The following is a 19,845-nucleotide window of genomic DNA, read 5'->3' on the forward strand; positions in this document are numbered from 1 at the left end:
TATAAGCAAGAAACAGACTTCAGCGCACCTAACGGCTAAATATTACAAATCAGTATTACAGTAATTCAATTTAAAAATTTACCAGAGATTTCCCTATTCTAGATTTTTCTTTTTCATTTTAAACTTATCTTTGAATTTAATTATCTCTGAGTATTTTTAGATTGTTGTAGCACTTACATAGTCTTATAATTAAAAAGTATGATTTTTATTTATATTTATTGCAAACATTTTTGCATTCTACTTGTCTAGAAATAAATTTGATTGTCGTTTAATATTAAGAAATCTATAGGTAACTTTTAAAACAATTTAATGCTTTTACAATTTCATACATTTAATAGAAATCAAATGCTTCAGTTAATAATAACATTAGAATAATAAATGTAATTTTTAAAATGTTTGAAAAGTTAAAGGAAAGTCAATATTAGAACGGGAAATACATATTTAAATATTTTACGAGCTTTTGTAAGAAGCTGACTAAAAACTAAAATTTTCCCTTAAACGATTTTCTTTTAATGAAAGAAGAACGTGTTGGAAACAAAAGATATATAAGTAAAAATGTAATCGATAAACAATAAAAACGTAACCTGTGAGTTCTTATTCTTTGAATTTTTTTATAGATTTCTTTTAGTTTTATATTATTACAAATTTCTTTTATCCATCAAAAACTTTTATTATTAATCTTACTAATGATGGTTGTTTGATAATTAAACTATGTATATTAATTAACTAAAAACAGAATATGGATGTTAATTACAAGAAAAAATATTACACTGGTAATTATATATTTTGCATACGATTTAAATATATCAAAATAACTTGTATTAATCTATATATTATATTTACGCTACAGTAATAGAAATAATTTAATTTAATTCTGTTGAGTTTTATTCATTTAGATGTGAAAAATGTAAAACAATGGTTCTATTCTACAAAAGAAAGATGTGATTCATTAAAATCTCATATGAAATATATGAAAATGTTATATCATGATATGCCAAAAATACAAGAAACTAAGAAGACTTTGTGTGATCCAAATTGGCAAAATTGTAAAATAAAGACTTCTAATAATGATGAAACTATAGTTTCCAGACAAGTGAACTGTAATAATTCCTTGGAAAAGTATTCTGATACGCTATGTATGTTTATAAATGAAAATGATGCAATAAAATACAATAAAACATTTTTTTTTCACTGTATATTCTTTTATTATTGTGCATTATAAAAAGTAAATTCATATGCTTTCTCCATGTTACAGATGATAAGATCCACAAGGATAAACCTTTCATAACTTCAAATTTAGCCAATATTTTATCAGAAAATAATCTGCAGAAGAAAGAAGAAGAAAAAGAAAAACAAAAGAACTTAAATAAACAGAAAGGAACAGAAACTGAATTATCTTCGATTACACTACAAACTTATGCTATTCCACAGAACACACAATCAAGATCGTTACTACAAACTCAGAAAGATAACATGGCAGTATGTATATTGTGTTTAAATTATGAATATATTTGATATGCATTCTAAAGGAAGTTGTTCTTCATAACTATATTCATAAAAATCTTATTAGCAGTGTGAAGAACACAATTACAATTGGCAATTCCCATATCAAAAGCATCTAACAGAATATTCTACAGAATTAATAGGAAATAATGAAACTTTAACCAAATCTTTTGAACAATTAACTCTGGATAATCAAAATAGCTATTTACTTCAAGAATCATTTTCTGCAAAAGATGATATTAAACTAAATATTTCTGGTAATGTTAAAGATGGATCCATGGATAAAAGTAAAGTCTCTACAAAAAACGAAAAAAAAGAAAAAGCTATTTCTTCAGCATTATCAAGCAAGAAAGGCTCCTTATGTAAGCTAGATGACATTGTTCCATTGAAGATTAAAAGGCGAAGAAAAAAAATACACTGTTCTAATTCACGGAGTACTGTAACTACAAGAGATACAATTTTTTTAGGAAAAAAGGATACGAAAAAACGAAAACAAAAAAGTATTATATAAAGATGTTCATTTGAAAACTTCATATTGATTTTTATGTATATTTTAGATAGTGTAAGTAATCGTCATACATTCAAATCTCAACAAACATCTAATGATGTAGTGGAAATTTATCATAATGCAGCAGCAAAGAGTGGTAGCACATCTGCTATTCCTAGTAAACATTCAAAACTTGAACATCACATGAACTATATTAACATATTAACATCTTCAGCTATGAATAAACAACAAAACATATCCATAAAACCAAAATATGAAGATAATAATTATCAAAATGTTAGTGATGTTAATGTAGATTGTCCCCAAAATTATTCTCAAAAGCAACACCAAACTGGTCAGAAAACAGTGTAAGAACTCATGGTAGTGGTTATAACAATGATATATAATATGAAATATAATATTAACTTCTATTTTCAGAGGAAGGATTACAATTAATAATGATCTAAGTAATAATTTGAAAATTTCAACCAGTCCTGCATGTACCATGGAAAAGTTCAATTCGCATCAGTGTCAACATGCAATTATACAAGCATCATATTGTGACCCAATAGTTACTCATAATTATGAAATGCCAACTTTAGCTTCTAAATTGAAGAGAGCCAATCGTTCATATTTTGGTAGATTCAACTTTCAAAATATACCCTTTGTAGTGGGTACTTCTGTAACCCCAAGTCATAATTTAGGTTTAAATATACAGCAAGTATGTTATTAAATATAAAAGTAAGCTATGCTTATTGTTACAACCTTTCTTTATTCAAAAGGTTTTGAGCATTATGAAAACAAGGCAAATTGCTGCAACAGGAGTGACACCTCTTCTTATTCGTAAAATTAGCAGAGGTATGAAGCCTGCATCTGTTCTCATAGAACAGATAAACAATCAACAGAGTAAACTGTCTCATATAAATTCCCAAATGAATAATATACATATACAGAAAGAAAATTTGTTTATGAGTAAAGGTGACCATTTATTAGAAAATGAAAATATGTTTTTAAAATATGATAGGAAAGGAGTAAGTAATTTAAACGTAAATTTAAAATCAAATATTGAGCAATATCAGAGTTTACAAAAAGGAATTAATAGCAGTGTAAATAAATATGGAAATTTTCATAAGAAAAAGGTTTGCTTAATAGACAATATTAAATGTAATATCATTGGAAATGTTCATCTTTCATTTTAGAACACAAAAATATTTCTTGTTATTTACAGGATACTAGATCAGAGAATCAATTGAATACACTGAATACAATACTACATGTAACAGACAATAAAATGTTGAAACTGTTTGCTTCCCAACAAAATGTAAACACGAAGATGGAAAACCCAGAAATGCAATCCAAAATATATCAGGTAAAGTTATCTAGATGAATAGATTGTTTAAAAATATTAATCTAGAACACATTACAGGGCAATATTTGTGATAAACACATTTCTAATACCTCAACAGTTAATCATTCTCAAGATTCTAAAGGGATAAGAGAAGTTCTCATTAACCTTCATGATCAGTTCGAGGAAATGAACACGTAAGTTAAGTCAACTAATGATAAAGTAAAACTCAGTAATCTATATTAATCTAATATTTCTTAACATTTGTACACACACTATAGAAAATATGAAAGATTACAAGCAAAAGCAAAAAAATACAGTGATAAAGATTTAGAAGAAGAAATACTACATTTAGAAAAAGAATTAAGCATTAAAGAAGATGAGATAAATGCTGTTGTTAACTTGTATAAAGAGGTAAGATTATCTTGCAGATTTTTTATTTTTATTTAGACTAAATCGTGATATTTTACAGCTTATACACAATACCAATGTTTATAAAAAATATTTTGATGTTTTTGATCCTAGGTGATGTCATTAAAACATCAAATGAAATTATTACAAAAAAAGAACAGTTATGTTTGTATATCAACTGAAATTCCACTGGGATCAGATAAATTGTATGCAGCTATGCCATTTGCATCAACTAAATCTAATGGATCAAATGGATCAAATTTTCAGCAAAAACTTTTTCACAAAAGGGGAAATAGTGCTGTCACAAGGGAACCTATTTCTCTTCGTCTAGCTGGTCTCTTACGGCAAATTCAAACATTTCAGAAGCAATTGAAACTAACATCGTGGTAACAATACATTGTGGATCATATTTATCACGTAAGCTGAAATTATTAACAAATTTGTTACATGATATTAATTGAAACTATTTTTTATGTAGTATTGTCATAAAAAGTGGTCTGAACTTTGATAAAACATGATAAACACATATAAAGTATAATGCAAATAAAATTTGTAATATTTTTTCTTAAGTAAGCAATTGTGTGGTCCCAATAAGAGATTTGTTTCTTATCGCTATAATGCTTAGAAGATGATTAATCTAAATATTAAAATATAAAATATGCACTGTAAAAGAAATATCAAGGATTTTGTTAAGGTTATTCAATATAACAGAAACGATATTTTTAGCAGATCATATTTTTCTTTTATTCAATTCTACATGCTACTTGTTATAACGACTAATAGATTTGTTTAGTTTCGTATATTGATATACGCCCTTGCTTTTCATCTATACATACCGTTTATACGTATATACACAATTTCATATTTTCAAACGCTGCAGAATAATTAAAATTGTTGTTTATTTATTTTTTATTTTTACCTTTAATATTTAAATACATCGTCAAGAGCGAATTACTTTTACGAAATAAAAAAGCAATTTATATTTTTCGTAAACGAAATTTCAATCTAATAGTGGCAAAAATATTTATCTTGCAAGCGATTATACAAAATCACACATCAACAGATATGTCTCTTGTACTTTATGTACGAGATCTATTTCAGAAAACGTTAATAGAAAATGTTATTTCAATTACTTTCTGAAGCAGTATCTTTTTTTTTTTACTTTTATCATAAAAATTAATACACATCCAAAATTGATTGAATATCTTATGATATCTATGATGTTTAATATAAAATTAGTCTTTTTAAAAGACTAATAAAATATAATGCGTCTATTTCTGCAAATATATTCGTAAATACAATAATAAATTTGAAAATCGTGTGAAAGGAAATTAATCGTTAAAATATAGTTTTGTTGGATTATTAGAAACTACAAAAAATTGTAAGTTTTATTAAATTAAATTAAATTATTCGGATTTGTTACTTTTGATTTTTCTACTTCAGTCGCTCTTTCTCTTCCTTTTCTTTTCTTTTTCGTATAAAAGAATGTAACGTTACTTAAATTACTACTTTTATTTTACGATCTTTTAAACAGATCATCAATCTCGATTACCTTCTACGAAGGAGATGATCGAAAACATTTCCTCACGTCAAGAAATCGTTTCCACAAAAAAAAAAAATGAAGTCCTTCTCACACACACTCTCCCATATTAACATAAATAATATATCTCTCATATTATATCACAGACTAAAAAATGCTTTGGTCTAAAAAATCTTTTTCTGTTCCATTAATTCCGCATATTTTAATTCAGCGGGTAAATTTTATAACAAATGTCGATTGGATCAATGCAATATTAAAATATTCAAAGAAATCAGATTTTTCATACGAGTGTGCGAAATGGATTAGCGCTAAAGAATTGGGGCCGCCATAATTTTATTTGTAACAAAAAGGGCATATATTAAACCAAAATATGTTACAAGGAACCAATTGAAACTACGCATATAATATTCCAGAAATTTTTTATAATCAATTTAAAAATTTGAACATCGGTTGATTTTAGTCAAGATTTAAAATCATATACGTATATGTATAAATATATATTAATTTATAGAATATTTCCTACATTGTTTTACTTTATAGTTCTTAATACATAAGTACTAGTTAAGCTCCTGTAGTTCTTGTTTGCTGCAAAATCATAATATTAAAAACGCGAACCCCTTCGGCGCACTTCCATGTTGCTAAAATTCGCAAAGCATTTCTTTCGTTTGATAAGATTAGAACTGAATCTTTAGCACCTTCATTTAAGACGCTTTATCAAGTTGAATTTTAAGGCTATTGTTTATATACGTCACACCTGCATTATATTTCAGAATAATTGCCTTAAAATTTTACTTGCACAAATATAAAACGGAAAAATTAACGAGGTTTTAATGAATATGTTTAATACAGCTATAAGACTGTAACAGTTTATAGTACTCTACAATTATAACATGTGATATTTCTTACAAGGTACTTACATTACAAATAACCCCACAGATCCGTTCTTTACTCTCAACATTCAATATGATGATAATCTTCGACTAATGAAACAAATATCAATTTTAGTTTAAATAATGTATAATCTAGAATCTAGATATCTGTTCTTTCTATTTTCATTCAATTGATGTATTAGCTTTTAAAGAAGATGATATCCTATGTCATGTAATATAAAAAAAGATATAAATTTGTTAAAAATAGTAATTTGAAAATGGCAATAATATTATTAATCGATAGAGTACAAAGACGTATGTAAATATATAATGCCTACTAAAAAAAGAAATCGACATACAATGTATTCGTTAGATTCGTTTCAATTATGAAATTATTTTCATAATTTGTCATTGTTTGTCTTTAATACCTCTTTTGTAGTTTACTTTTGCATGTTAGAATCCATTGATTTATAGCAAGATACGTACATATAATAATTTTTCAAGCAATAATTCATTTCTTTATGTCTTTGTTTTTTTACATACTCAACATTTAATCAAACATAAAGAAATGCACAAACATGGTAAAATATGATGTAATATACGTGTATATGCAAATAATATAAAATAGGAAGAAGTAAATTTTTTTAAATTTCTATTAAACTGTGACAAAATTTTAAATAACACTGGTAGAAATATGTAAAATGGAGCAGGTCAGTGGCATGTTTTTCTTTAATAATTTTTTTTATGTGATGTACTTATTCGTATAAATTGGCAGTTTACAATAACCATGCAATAAGCATTTCCTTACTTTATTGAATCTGACGTTGAGTATTTGAAGGAAATTGAATGCAAATCGACAGATTGTTTATAACGCGGTAGCCACTGATACTTTCTAACTATTAGTGTTTAGAGTTCAGAATACTAACCTGGTACTAATTTTATTATTTATTATCGTATGATATCATTTTATAATATGCACTTCACCGAGTCATTAAAATAACAGGAGTCTTATCAAAACAATCTAGTTAATTACAATAATTGAAATTGTCGTTGAAAATATTTCGTACAAATATCATATTACACGCAATAAACATTTTTATCAGAATTAAAGGTAAATTAATTTATCAATGTACTGATTTGAGTAACTGAGATTTCAGTATATGAGTAGTTGAGAATACGAGTTTTGCGTACATGTTCTTATATCGGTTTGATATTTTGATTTAAAATAGATCGTTGGCCAATTATAATCAATACATACGAAGTCAAAATATTACAGCCAGAGACAGCCTCTCCATTCTTCTCTTAAAATATTTTGATTTTTGGATAAATTCAAATTATCAGACATATATACTAGTGTGTCGTTTTAATATCCTTCATTTTGGATAGATGTTTTTTGTTGCCTTCTGTTGCACAATAGCATTTTTTATGAATGTTGTATGAAATTTCGGTTTTATAATAACCACTGCATATATTTCGGATGTTTTATAATGTTTGAAGTTTTCTTTGTTGTTAGATGTATGTAAATTTCAAGATATTCATTAAATACTGCGTCAAGCATTTTTAGCTACTAAAGCATCGATCAGTCGAAGCTTTGCTTTAACCTGCTTATATGATTCGTAAACGGTTGTGACTTGCGGGCCACGATCTTCCCTTTGCATTCTACGGCCGACACGAGCTTCGAATTGTGCTTCTAATTCTTTTAAAGCACGTCGCAGACGCTTTTTTTCTTCTCTGGTTAATTTCTGTTGTACCAATAATTCCTCTCTAAAATCAAATTAAGTAGTTGTTAATACCTTTCTAGGAAGTGAATTATACATACTAAAAACTTACTGTGGAAGTGCGTGAAGACTTTCGTTGTTACTACGACTTCCTTCGCTACTGCTGTGCTGACTATCACTATCAGTTGGTAATTGATCTACCGAATCTATACAATCCAAAATACCTCTATGTGACATATCAGGTTCACTAGCTCTCCTCTCTGTATCAGATGGATTGTTAGGTAAATTAGATGATGTAAAATCCATTGCTTCATGTTCCAAAATAGTAGCCAACTCTGAGATGCTATCTTTATTTTTGTTCTGTAAGAAAAACAGAAAGAAAGTTTAATTATACATACATACAATTATATATATATATATAAAATTAAGATTATTAAGATTATTATTAGATTTATAAAATATGTCGCTTACCATGCCTGCTCTAATAAGTAATCTTTTTAAAGTTCTGTATTTATCATATAAAGATCGCACGATAGCTCTATCTTCTTTAGAAACTGGCCTCCCAAAAGTATTCTCAATATGGAGCAAAGCTTTTTGAACAGCAGTTTTTTCATCCATTAATTGTTCATAGGTTAGTTCTTCCATATTCTCGGGTCTATTATACTTCAACCTCTTTTCACTTAATTTTTTTTCTATTTCTTTTATCATCTCTTCCATCGAAACTGTTCTAGTTTTTTCTTGACTGTTATTGTTGTTTGTCGGACTACCGTTAGCTGTCGTCCTTGTTTTGTTATTTGCATTAGCTAGTAACGCGCTCACCGGATCGTCCTTTAATAACTTATGCTCCTTCCGCAATTTACTTAATTCTGTACATAATCGTTTGATGTCCTTGTTACTCATCTTATCAGAATGACTTGGACGATAACCAAAATTTTCTTCAAATTCGTCTTCGTATTTCTTTATCTTTTTTTTCAAGCCATTTATATGCTTGGTTAAATTTTTTAAACCAAGTTCTGCGATATTCGGAGCATTAGGTTGCATTTCATTTTCAGAATAAAAGCGTCTAGGTAGTAATAAAGAATTTCTTGGAGAAAGCATAGCTTCTACTCGTGCATCGGCAGCTTCGTCCTAAAAATATTAGATTAATATGCAATGTTGTTATTAAATATAATTAACCTTAATATTCTAGTTTTGTTTACATTTTCTTGTCGTTGAAAAGTCCAGTTAGTTACGCTGGGATTATTTAGATCTTCATGACTAACTGTTGGAGGACGAGCCGGTGATGGCGATCGGCTCGGTCCACTGCTCAACATTTCCAAAAAGCTTTGTGCTGGAGATCCATTGCAGCTATTAGGATTCGATGATACATAAATATTATCGGTTTCCTCTTCGTTTTCCTAACGGAAGAATTTTTGTTTCAATTTAATACAAATTCTATAGATTCTTTTTCGTTACATGTCACATGTAAAGAACAAATAGAAATTTTACCTTACTAGAATTCTCTGCGTCTGTAACTTTATGCACCCTCCTTCGTCGAGCCTGCCTTCGTCCTCTCGGAGTAATACTTCGACTGAAACGTTCGCTGCTTCTTAATTTCTCAGCATCGCATTCAAATTTTTCTGTTTCTAAAGCTGTTTCGCACGGTGACGAAGTTGGTGGAGTTTTCTTGGATACAGGTGAAACATTTGTTCTTTCATGTAAGGGAAGACTTCCGCATCTCTGTAAATAAAGTACCTTACATGTGTAAAGCTCAATTTAAAAGTAATAAACATTACTTGCATATCGAAGGAAACTCACCACACCATGACCCATGTCTTGTCCGAGCTGAGATAAAATATGCAAGTGTTTTTCACTGTTAAAATCTTCGTGACTGCTCACACGTCTAATCGTGTCCGTGGCTTCAGCGGGACTTTCAAGAACACGCTCCTCGCTACTACTTCTAAAAATGTTCGATTCGTGAGAGAGAATAGGAGAAGTCAAACTAGTTTTATATATAATCTTTATAACTTCGTTAAAGCATTTTCTTTCTCCATTTGTTTATCGTACCTTATCAGTTTTCGTTCTTGACAGCAGGATTCGTGACGTTCTTTACGCTTACGCGGTTTCAGCGCGCAAAGCAACGACGCTCCTTCAAAATCTTTTGGTTCCTCCTTTGTATCCTTGCAAATCTTACAATCACTTGCAGAGATCACGCCGTTCACCACGTTATCTCGGATGCTGAAAACAAACCCATTAGTAGAGTTAAATGCTCCTATTAAAGTGCTATTCCTTCTATTCTGCTCAAGTATGATTGATAAAGGAATCCGAAAAATACTCTATATAAATCAGAATTCTATAAATACAATAAGTAAAAGGACTAAGTCAAAATTTTATGTTATGATATTATGAAAGATATTTTATATAACAATAGTAGTAGTAATAGTAGTAGTAGTAGTAGTAGTAGTAGTAGTAGTGGTAGTAGTAGTAGTAGTAGTAGTTATGGTAATAGTATTAACAGTAGTAGTAATAATAGTAATAATAATAATAATAATAATAATAAAAGATGAGGAAATTGCAAGTGAGTCACCGGTTCTTGCGCTAATGTATTTCTTTTTCACGAGAACAATACTACTAAAGCAAAATTTATATTAGAAATAAAGATAGACCTAATGTAGTGAGAAGTAAAATGTGCTTTACGAAATCAAAGTCGTCAATCTTGTTATACATATTGTAACATTCCTATTTTTACACACGCTACTTTATCCTTCGTTATACGCGAGGGATTGGAAAATTCCATTGGAACGCCAGTGAGGACCGCTTCGATCAGAATGTACAAAAAATTAACCATGTTGAACGAAATAATCGAAACGTAAAATAATTAAAAGTAAAAGTGTATCGAAAGAAAGAGTAAGAGAGAAGTTCATAATACCTTTATATAACATTTGAAAAATTAATATGTAGATACGAAATAAGTGGTATTAAAAACTATAGTAAGAATAGATATACGAAAGTTTTAAAAATCAAATGAAACATAATCTTTTTTAATTTTAATTCTAAAATATTAAGATGTAAATAAAACAGTACCATGCTACGAAATTTCATATTTTTGTTTAGATACAACTTGTCTGGCAGCACCCAATGCATCGTTGGGAAATTGAAAAGTTACATACTTGAGCGAGTCGAGTCGTTCTTTCAACAAGAGAAAAAAAGTACGGTAGACTGTGATCGATCAGCGTTAGAGAGAAATGCCTTTGAGAACGCCAACCACGAGGTAGGTCACGTCAGTATGCATTTTATTGTGCTTTCCTGGTGAGATTTTTCTCGCTGTCCCATGGAAACACATTCAGATTCGACAATGTAACGACGCTATTTTCGCCACAGGTACAGAAAATCACATTCAAGGTACATCGAAGTTTATAATCGTTCCAAATGATATTTTATATTGTATGCACATATCCTAGTGGCGAACGAATAAAGATAAACAAGATAAAAAGTGAGAACAGGCTAACAATTAAATTAAAAAATATTTTTACTAGAATTCTAATGTAAGGAACTGCTTCCTCTTAAGCTACGTATTTTAAATCAGGATGAACTGTTTTATCGATTAATCGTAAGTAACAAATTGTCGGCATATCCGTTAAAAGAAATCGATTAAAAAACTTCCAGTAATGCAAGGATTATATAGCAACGAAGTACGTAAGAAATACTCCTTCGTGTCCTCAGAAATAATTAATATCCTTCGTAGTACATGTTTAGCATGAAAGCAAAGAAAAGTTGCATTTTTATGGATGCTTTTTTAGCAGATTTTAATAAAACCGCGAGATCTCGTATCGCGCTGACATTACATAACAACACATCGTATATTCCTATTTTCAGACTTCTTTCTGTAAATCGAATTACCTCTTACGTTAATATCATGCAGGATTAAGTTGTATAATTTGTCACATTAAATGTATCAACTTCTTAGTCTTGTTGTATTTTTTCAATACTTGGAATTGACCAATTGCAACCCGTCTATCTGTATTTTTAGAAAAGAATTTCCATCGGAAAGAAGTATGAACATGAAAATATAAGAAGAGGAATCGTCGATAAATACGGAAAACGGGAAAGGAATCGACCCTTTATTTGCATTTGTTATGTTGGTGATGCGTGCAACAAACTTACTGTACGCGTATCCCTTTTGCAGTAGAAGTTATTCATGTAATCACGAACACCAACTTTCTTTTCCAATGGCGGACCACCGGCGCGAACACAAGTCTCTCAGTGATTCGATGGAACATTTATAGTCGTCTGCTTGTAGAACTAGACAAGAGAGCGTTCTCAGTCGACTCGTACGCAAGAAATGCGAACACTTTTCGATCGAAAGTTCCAAAGAACTACTGTCGTTCACAACGAACAGACAACACTTAATTCCCGCATAATTAGTCGAGATATATGTCTGCTGATTCGTTTGAAAGTACACGTTTAGAAGTCGTGAGTCTAAACACAGAACCTAGAATTTTCGAGGAAGAAATTAGTTGGATTCACGGTCGATTTCACGTTCACAAACGCGTGCGTTGCACGTTGCTTCCGATTCGATGGTACGCGTTGACCGAATGGAAGTTTCTAATAAGTCAGAAATTAGACTGCGACTGTTGCCGATCGACTCTTCTCTCTATATTCTGTTTCTTCGACTGACACCGATCTTGTAGTTCGTCTTTGCGCGTGACGAGCGTGACGCACGCGACTTCCCAAGCGTTACTACTTACTGTCTATCAACCGTGAGTGTATATACAGCGAGTATACATGTAATACACGTGACAGCCTCGAGAATCGATCGAATGAAAACTCTTTCTCTATCCATATTCCCGTTGGCTCATGTTTGTCGGCACTGGTTACGCGTTCGTAAAATTGACCATAATTAACATAGGAATTTCACCCAAACTCCATAGCTCTGTTGCAATGCTTCACGTGCTAAACTACACAGAAACCACTACAGTGGCTGCTTTCCTATGCTGCACCGGAAGAAACAAACCCTTCGAAACCGGTTTGGAGCTTGTCACTAGCAATATCGAGATTAACTTATGGGTATAGTTCCGATACGAATCCTACTCTTTTAAGACGATATAGAATACTTTTATCTAATAAATGAGACTTTGTAATTTACATGGCAGCGATAATAGCTCGATACCCAGTGGTTCCAACGATGCCCCTAACGATGACTTCGTCGATTCCTACGATGATTTATAATTTATGACAGATAATTCATGAATTAGTTCCAATTCTTTCTTCCATACGTGCAATAATATAACCGCCTCTATCGAAATGAAATAAGATTAAAATAATTTTCTTCGTTAGTATGAAATTGTATTAAATGACGATCTATAACAAATGTAACACGAACATCCATGTTTGACACCTTGACGTCAACAAAACATTATTTTTGGTCGACGATGTATGTACATTTAGCACGGAGCTGCATCGTAAAATCACTAGTAATAGAATACCTATGATTTCTAGGTAAACTCGTTCGATCACGTTTGTCAGTTAACATTCTCTTTTGAAAACTTGTCGTTTACTTATCTACAAAAATAGCCGAAAGATCGAAGGTAAAGCCAAACCGCATGTGTATGAACGATTCCATTTGTATGCTAAATACATATATACTTTGCCAACTTTCCTGTAGAGAGATCTCGATTCCTGAACTATTTTTGTTGGTAGGCGTGTTTCTTGCTGAAACCGGCTTGTGCCAAACGACTCTTCCTTCAACTACGGATACATAACACGTAATACGTAACGATTCTATGTATGTATTTGTGCATGATTATGGTTGTGTTTAAGATGGACGAAACTTATTAAGGAGGATTACGTCATTGTTGGATCAGTGCCTCGAACGACTAGACTGCATGATATACATATGTTGCAAACGCATCGATTATAAAACACAATGACTCGTGATTCATGATTACTTTAGAGCTTATAAACGCGTATGATTGATTCAGGCATCTCTGAATCAGTCAATAATAATTTTTACTTGGGACAGACAAAACTATAGGTGTCCGTAGTATCTTAAACGAAAGGCATATTTCAGATTCTTCTATGTAAAAATTCAATTCTTTGTAAAGTAGCAAACGATAAAAGTGAACACTATTTTCTTCTTTTTCCCTAATTTTCATTTATCGATGAAATTTATGTTCCTTCAAGACGAGTGAGAGTAGCCGACGAATCTTGGATTTCAAGGTTGATAAAAATTAATATAGGATTTATTGTAACACTAACATTAAAAACCAGAAGCAAGAGAAAACTTGATGATTTCTCTGCCTATAATTTTTAGCAATTATCGAAGATAACAGTTAAGAATTTTTTATCGTAACCTGTCCTTTGATTTGATAACTTATGCAAAATCATGCTCTACAACATTAGGAAAAATCAGCAAAAACGTTATTTATCGCAGTTTCATACGAATCGATGACTATTCAAGAGTTTAAGCGAGTTTATTTCGATAAGCATAAAAAAACAGGTTTTTCTCCGTGTTTTTTGTCGTACTAAACAGTACATTGTACAGTTGAATAACATGAACCGCGTGACTGGATGATCTCTTCAGGCTAAATTGAGGAACTACGCACTTTAGTGGTAAAGTTAAAATAATTTTAGCTAAAATATCTGGATAAGGTTTCCACGCTATGAAATGACATAGAATACACTAAATCCAATGTTAAGGATATTTCGTACATATAAAATAAGGCAAAATTTATGTATATATTTGCAATTAATGTTTGAATTTGATGAGAAAGAGACAAAGGGTTACAGAAATTTTTAAGTTTTCGAGTCTGCAATAAAAATATTTCTTTTGACTTGCATGCAAATGTAACAAACTCGTCGTTATATGTATGTAAATAAACATAAAAAAAACAACGTTACTGTTTTATTTTTTTCCTTTTTGCGTAAAAGATGAAAGTACTTACATTAATAAATTACTCATTATTAAATATAATACAATATATATATATCTCGAATTTTAATCGTACTTTATCTCTTTGTCATACGATATGTATCAAGGATATCATTGACCAAACCATAAGAAAACAGAAACGATACGTTGCATTATACGTATCTATCATACGAAGGTATTAATACGAGGAGGCATTACGGAAATAATGCAGTCATATAGATCGAAAACACCCGATATTTTATTACGTATTTAATGCGAAAAAAGAAAAATGCTAGCCGAAAAAAATTGTTACGATGTTTCCTCTTTTTATGGTTACAGCTGAAAACGCTAAAATCGATCTAAAACGCATGCCTGTGATATTGATATGCAAGAGCACGTGGCGTATACCTTGAACGTTAATCGAAAAATAAGTATAAGACAAAAGAAAGTATCGACTGCGTTTTCAAGAACATTCGTCGGTATTGAATTATTCCAACAAGATCAAGGATCGATACGTATGCTTTAATAGGAAGCAAGCATAATTTGCGATAACGATGATATCGAATATATGTAATAAAAGTAAGTTTACAAAATACAAGGAACTTAATGTTATTTTGAGAACTTAAAGTGACTTAATTAAAATATCATACCTATTTGTACGTAGAACCGTAGGAAATTGAACTATACACGCGAGCGAATACGAGCCAAGAGTTTTAAGACGTGTTAACATGTAATTGCAAGCCGACCGATTGGATTTCTTTATGAGATAACACTGATAATAACGCGATTTATAATTGCTTCGGAATTACATTCTCTTATAATTAAAATTACGTGTATTTTAAACTTATCTTGTCTTTATCTTTCTTTTTATAGGTCAGAATTAATTGAAAATATAACTGTCGAATCACGACAATGCGGTTTATGCGTATTTATGGTCAATAATCGTATGGCCTATATAGTCGAAATCTGGCATTGGGTCACAAAGTTGGTTATCGCGATATTTATTTCACAGATTTAACAGGTTTCCATTTGATTCCAATTTAACGTGTCTACATCTTACAGCAAATGCATGCACTTAAAAAAGGTAAGTAAAAAGGTATATATATGGAACTTACCAATCTGGAAAAAGCACAGATGCTTCGACTAAGATATCACGAAGAAGGGTGGTAGCAGGTGGAACATGAGGTAGAATTACAGGGGCGAATACTCCGCAAACGCCGGCACTACGTCCATGTTTAGCTTCGTACTTGCTTAGATAAAGAGCCAAGTAACCAAGCAAACGATAGTGGGAGATTGGCAGAGTTGACAGTAGCTCTTTCGTTAAATTAATCCAACAGTCATGATCGCTAGCATAATTCTCTGTGAACAAATGGTTTATAATTTTTTCTTTTCAAATGAGCATGTTGCATAAAAAGAAGAAGGAAAAGTATAAGGGCAGCGTGCTAGGATAATTAAAGTAACGGATGCTTACGGGCATGAATGGACAATAGCCTAGCTACAAGGGTTGACGGTACAACAGGTTGTGGTAATTCTTTTAGATACTGGCGAAGAAGCGTTGCCGCAGTCGGGGGACAGGCTGCTGTTTCTAAGTCAGCATCTCCTCTTCTCTCAAACGCGGCCCTCAATCTTTCTGCCAGTCTTGGGCTTCCACCGGACAGACGGAACACGGCGGCGCTTTGGAATCCATGAGCTTCGATATAATTACACAATCGGTGCACCACAAAAGGCACACCGGTGTCGAGGTATGGCTCGATCGAATCTAACCGAGCACCAAAGACCCTCGTAGATCCTGTGTTACGTCTTAATAACGATACTGTCAGAACGCGTTTCACTTTCGCTAAACGGGATTCGTCCTTGAAAATAATTGAATTTCCTCATAAATTATTGACATTTGAAAAAAGGTGAAACGTACTTAGAGGAAATTACCTTTTCGTGAACTTGCAGAGATCGTGTAGGACTCGACGAAGATCCATGATGATGGTGGTGGTGTTGCTGATGATAGTAATGATGATGATGATGATGATGATGATGGTGGTGGTGGTTGCTGTGGAGATGGTGATGATCTTGCTGAGGACGTCTCATCCCACTTTGTCTACAACGCGAGCCGCCGCCACCGCCGCCGCACTGATTAAATTGACAATTTTTTTTTTTTGTCTCTATTAAGCTAGTTTACCAATATCGAACGAATAAAGTATACTTTTATGTTGTTGAGCTAGCAACTGTGTAATTTTTAACTCTTTACCGTCTACTGCAAAGTTGCGTTTCACGATAAATCTAACGGAAGACAATATGCCTCTATCGATGAGAATTCGATACCGATCGAACAATGGACTTTGCGATATTCAATCTCTCAAGAGTAGGTTGATCGATAAACTTTTTATGCCATGCGTTTCTTTAATGCACATCAGGACGACAACGATTGCTCTATCTGAGATCGTGTATCGGATAGTATCAACGACGAATCGTCTGTCGTTGAACGTTTACCGAAATTTACTATAGAAATTGTTAAAAACTGTAAACTCACAATACACTCCCTCGCGATCCTCCACAGGTTGAAATAAATGGAGTTCAGCCTGGATACTACTTCAAGTTACACTTTTTGGTTATTTGCTCTCCTTCACAGTCGATTTCCCGAGTGGATATGTTATACCTGGTAAGAAAGTACCTTCGAAATTATCTTGCATATTATTCTTTTGAGTGCGAAATGATAGCTAGCGAAATGATAAAGTATTTTATTCGATGAAGCTTTCTTCGATAAACTTTGCGTATCACCTTGTTTACTTCGTTATGAAATCTTTTTCTTCGATGTATTTTATGTTTATTCTCCGTGACAGCTTGATTTTTCGCTGTTGACGATGGCGTGAACGTTGACAGTGGCGTTGACGTTGATAGCGATGTTGATAATGACGTTGACGTTTACAGCAAGTCACGAATTTTCAATTCCGCACCGAAGAGATTCGTTAAACAGAGGGTAAGGAACAATGTGTGGGGTAAGCGAATAATGAAAATTAGAAGGACCGGTGAATATGAAAACTTTCGAAGGAGAAGGGACCGGCGAAGAAAAGTCCTTCGTCGACACGCGCACGAAACCTTCGAGCAACTTTAAATCGATGTTGGCAACCAATATGATGTTAAAAAGAGATCGTTTAATTTGACTAGTTTTGGGTTCATGTCCCTATCACGGCACATCGCATCGAGCCCTTTCTCTAAGGCGAAGGGCACTGCCTATGGCTGCTTCAAGAAATGAGTCGACACCAGCCGTAGCGTAAGCATCGAGGGTCAGAACCAAGGATGAGTTTTAGGTCACCACTTCGCCCCTTAACCTGGCATGGTCCACGTGTCTCCTTAAACTTTTATTGTAGTTGCCTTCTGAAATCAAAATAGAGAATCTTTCAATCATCTCGTCCATTTTCTTACGTTACACCAATTTTTCATTGACGCACGATCTAGCAGAAATCGTCGATTCCATTCATTGCCGTTGAAGATGAATCATTACACGTAAATAGATAACGGTGATCATGAGGTTCGTAAAAAATATTTTCAACCGAAAGTTTTGTACAGTCTAGTTGATTTGAAAAATAAATTCTCCTTGTTATTAGATAAGTATAAACACGAACTTTTCTTATTCCAGAACTTTCCACGACGATATATTACGTGAATAGGTATTCGGACAAAAAATGTCAATTCATTTATGAGCTTGAAACATTCTGCGACGCTCACTTACAAGGGAAACAATCTTTGCTCAAAAAATAGAAAATTACAATACGTTCAATTCTAAATATGAACAACTCAATATTCGTTAAAACATATAGAGAAGGATTGAAAATGGTGTAATAATTTGGTACGAAGGAGATAGAGGGGGAAAAGAAACAAATTTTAATTAACGGAATATATGAATAACTCTGATGTTGGAAAGATTCACTGTGAAATAATACAACTCGTAAAAGGAGAACGTTTAATGTGACACGTCATCGAAATATTGTTTACTTTCGCATTAGAAACTGCAATGAAACAAAATAGCAAGCTGGCTAACACATCTTGAAATCTTGTCGTACATCTTGATCAAGAATTCAGATCACGATAACACGCGTTTATTTAGACAAACGTTGGTTTTTATGCCATTCGTTGACTTGCTTTTTCACATTTTTAACACACGCAGAACGTCACATGATCGACCGTCGTGCAATGAAAAGCATCTCTATAACACTAAGGAAATAAATAAAAGAATTGAAGACACGTATACAACAAGTAATATTCTATCGCAGCGGTTTCCGTTAGTAAATAGTAATATCGAACTTTCCGAAGAATTTTTATATGTAATCACAAACCGTGAAAAAATTACTGAAAAAAGCTGTCTAACTACATCAATGATTTTCAGGTGAAGAGAGACAGAAATAAACATACCTCATGAAAACTATGGTAATCATAGCGATTACAGCGAATCGTGCACGAGCGCCCTACGAAGCGATACTGAGATTTTACGACCGTGTGGCTCCCCTTTTCTGTCTTTTCCCTCGTTCACCCTTTCGTCTCTATATACAACGATAGCCCCTTTACGTCTCTTCTGTTGGCAAACGGAACTCGAGCAGCGTTTTCAGCGTATCACATACCCCCTTGGCAGCAGATATTGCGAACACGAGGGCGCATGCACTACCTCACCTCCAAGAATCAATAGACGTTGTGGTCACGTGAAGCATCCGCGAGAACAGAGACCTACCTCAGACGGAGGCAAAATTATATACAGAAAAGGGAAGAGAATAGAGGAAGAAGCACCAGAAAGAGAAAGGGAGAGAAAAGAGAGAAAATATAAAGGAAAGAGGATAAAGGGTGGACGAAAGAAAAGGTAACAAACTGAATAAAGCGAGATAAAGAGAAACAAGGTGAGAAACTGTGAAAGAATAAGATATGAACAAGAACTAAGATTGATTAAAGTGGAACAAGGGCAGAGGTGTACGCAAATAATTAACTCATTTGAAAATTTCAATTAATAAATTCTTATAGAAATGGAAGCTTGTTAAATTTATTTTATAAGATAACAATGAAATTTCATCAAATTTTTACACCGATTTTAACTGATTTGTAT

The 19,845-nt window shown here is 32.2% G+C and overlaps 2 protein-coding genes across 7 annotated transcripts; one reads left to right on the forward strand and one right to left on the reverse strand.

The window, feature by feature from the left end:
• Positions 1–18,161, forward strand: LOC139986440 (uncharacterized). 6 transcript variants are annotated; one of them, XM_072001774.1, is made up of 17 exons: positions 1–586; positions 737–773; positions 897–1,136; positions 1,256–1,479; positions 1,571–2,003; positions 2,061–2,358; positions 2,429–2,711; positions 2,773–3,129; positions 3,219–3,359; positions 3,405–3,532; positions 3,617–3,749; positions 3,861–4,163; positions 10,967–11,123; positions 11,234–14,071; positions 15,102–15,277; positions 15,825–17,118; positions 17,314–18,161. In XM_072001774.1, the coding sequence occupies exons 2-12, from the start codon at positions 740–742 to the stop codon at positions 4,134–4,136; spliced, it is 2,547 nt and encodes an 848-aa protein (XP_071857875.1). In that variant the 5' UTR covers positions 1–586; positions 737–739; the 3' UTR covers positions 4,137–4,163; positions 10,967–11,123; positions 11,234–14,071; positions 15,102–15,277; positions 15,825–17,118; positions 17,314–18,161. The 6 variants fall into 6 exon arrangements, with proteins under 6 accessions (XP_071857875.1, XP_071857879.1, XP_071857878.1 ...); XM_072001778.1 differs by having other exon boundaries at positions 1–773; positions 3,417–3,532; XM_072001777.1 differs by having other exon boundaries at positions 1–773; positions 1,574–2,003.
• LOC139986437 (protein FAM13B) lies at positions 4,466–16,844 on the reverse strand. Its single transcript, XM_072001771.1, has 10 exons — positions 16,689–16,844; positions 16,234–16,615; positions 15,878–16,121; positions 9,920–10,090; positions 9,671–9,812; positions 9,362–9,592; positions 9,073–9,270; positions 8,345–9,001; positions 7,986–8,233; positions 4,466–7,919 (listed from the first exon to the last, which is right to left on the reverse strand). Exons 1-10 carry the CDS (start codon positions 16,842–16,844, stop codon positions 7,706–7,708), a joined length of 2,643 nt encoding a protein of 880 aa, XP_071857872.1. The 3' UTR covers positions 4,466–7,705.
• Positions 18,162–19,845: the final 1,684 nt, after the last annotated feature.

Source organism: Bombus fervidus, chromosome 4, assembly GCF_041682495.2.
Source record: "Bombus fervidus isolate BK054 chromosome 4, iyBomFerv1, whole genome shotgun sequence".
NCBI lineage: Eukaryota > Metazoa > Arthropoda > Insecta > Hymenoptera > Apidae > Bombus > Bombus fervidus.